The sequence below is a fragment of the Penaeus monodon genome, chromosome 32 (genome assembly GCF_015228065.2).
Source record: "Penaeus monodon isolate SGIC_2016 chromosome 32, NSTDA_Pmon_1, whole genome shotgun sequence".
In the NCBI taxonomy this organism is placed as follows: Eukaryota; Metazoa; Arthropoda; class Malacostraca; order Decapoda; family Penaeidae; genus Penaeus; species Penaeus monodon.
In genome coordinates this window covers 30,846,567-30,847,623 of record NC_051417.1, presented here as the reverse complement: position 1 = coordinate 30,847,623, position 1,057 = coordinate 30,846,567, and the positions used below count along the sequence as shown (strand labels likewise).

The 1,057-nt window shown below is 32.2% G+C and overlaps 1 protein-coding gene across 1 annotated transcript in view; it reads left to right on the top strand.

The window, feature by feature from the left end:
- Nucleotides 1–1,057, top strand: part of LOC119593792 — a gene marked incomplete in the record, with an annotated part of 129,698 nt that overhangs the window by 23,561 nt on the left and 105,080 nt on the right. The window contains 1 exon segment of the mRNA XM_037942816.1: nt 376–618. Coding sequence (XP_037798744.1) covers nt 376–618 — 243 coding nt within the window.

The following is a 1,057-nucleotide window of genomic DNA, read 5'->3' as shown; positions in this document are numbered from 1 at the left end:
TGAAAAATCATATCTTTTATTCAGATCAAGACAGACAAGTTGGAGGATATACAGTTTTTACAGGTTAAACATCTGTGATTATATTGAATATTCATAAATACAATAGATATAACAAAAGTAAAGTATATAAACTTATCCAAGTAAAAGTATGGTGTTCAAAAATGCATTGTAACAAAATATTTTGGTTATGAAGCTTAAAAGTCTTTATTTTTTAAAAAGAGTAAATTGATTACATCGAAAATTATTATGGTAAGGTATTATAAACTTTCATAGATTTATTCTGTTTGATTGTTAAGCATGCACATATCTTTACCTTAACACGTGATGAATTTAATGATTAAGGAATTTCCATTGATTATTTTCTTCTTTTTACAGACTGTCAATCACCAGCTACAAGCAGAGATTAAGAGAGAAAAGGAAGCTCTGCTAGGCCAGTTAGCAGTTACTGATATACTGGAAGAATATGAATTGATTTCAGAATCTCTTTTAAGTGCCTGGTTCAACTGTGATGATTTAGAATACAAGCCACAACCATCATTACTTGCTCAACCTCTCTGTGAACACAAGCTTTTCAGTCCACGAAAATTTCACTTGCTGAAGTGTATTCGAAGGGAATCTGTAAGTAGGATTGTGTATATTTATACAGTTACTGGTGTACATTCATTCAGATTTGATCATTCTAGACTGGATCGAAACTTGTGAATTTGGTTTATTATGCTATAAGAGGATACAATACAGTTGGTTATAGTTAATGTGTGTTGACATGAGGATATGAAGAAAGGTTTGAACAAGACATCAGGTCAGGTGAGCTTACTAGGCATTAGGGATGGGGTTTCCAATGCGACTCTGCCTGGAGATGAGCCATAAGTATTTCCCAAAATTCATGGGACATCTACTCTTCTGATTTGCAATTGTATGTTTGTTAATTCACAGTAATACACATTTAAGAACTTTTTCTGCAGAAATTGACAACTGTACCTTAATCAATGTAAATGAAAATGAGTCAAAAGATGATTAAACAAAACTGATCTGCAATAGTATGTAGCAGTACTGTGTG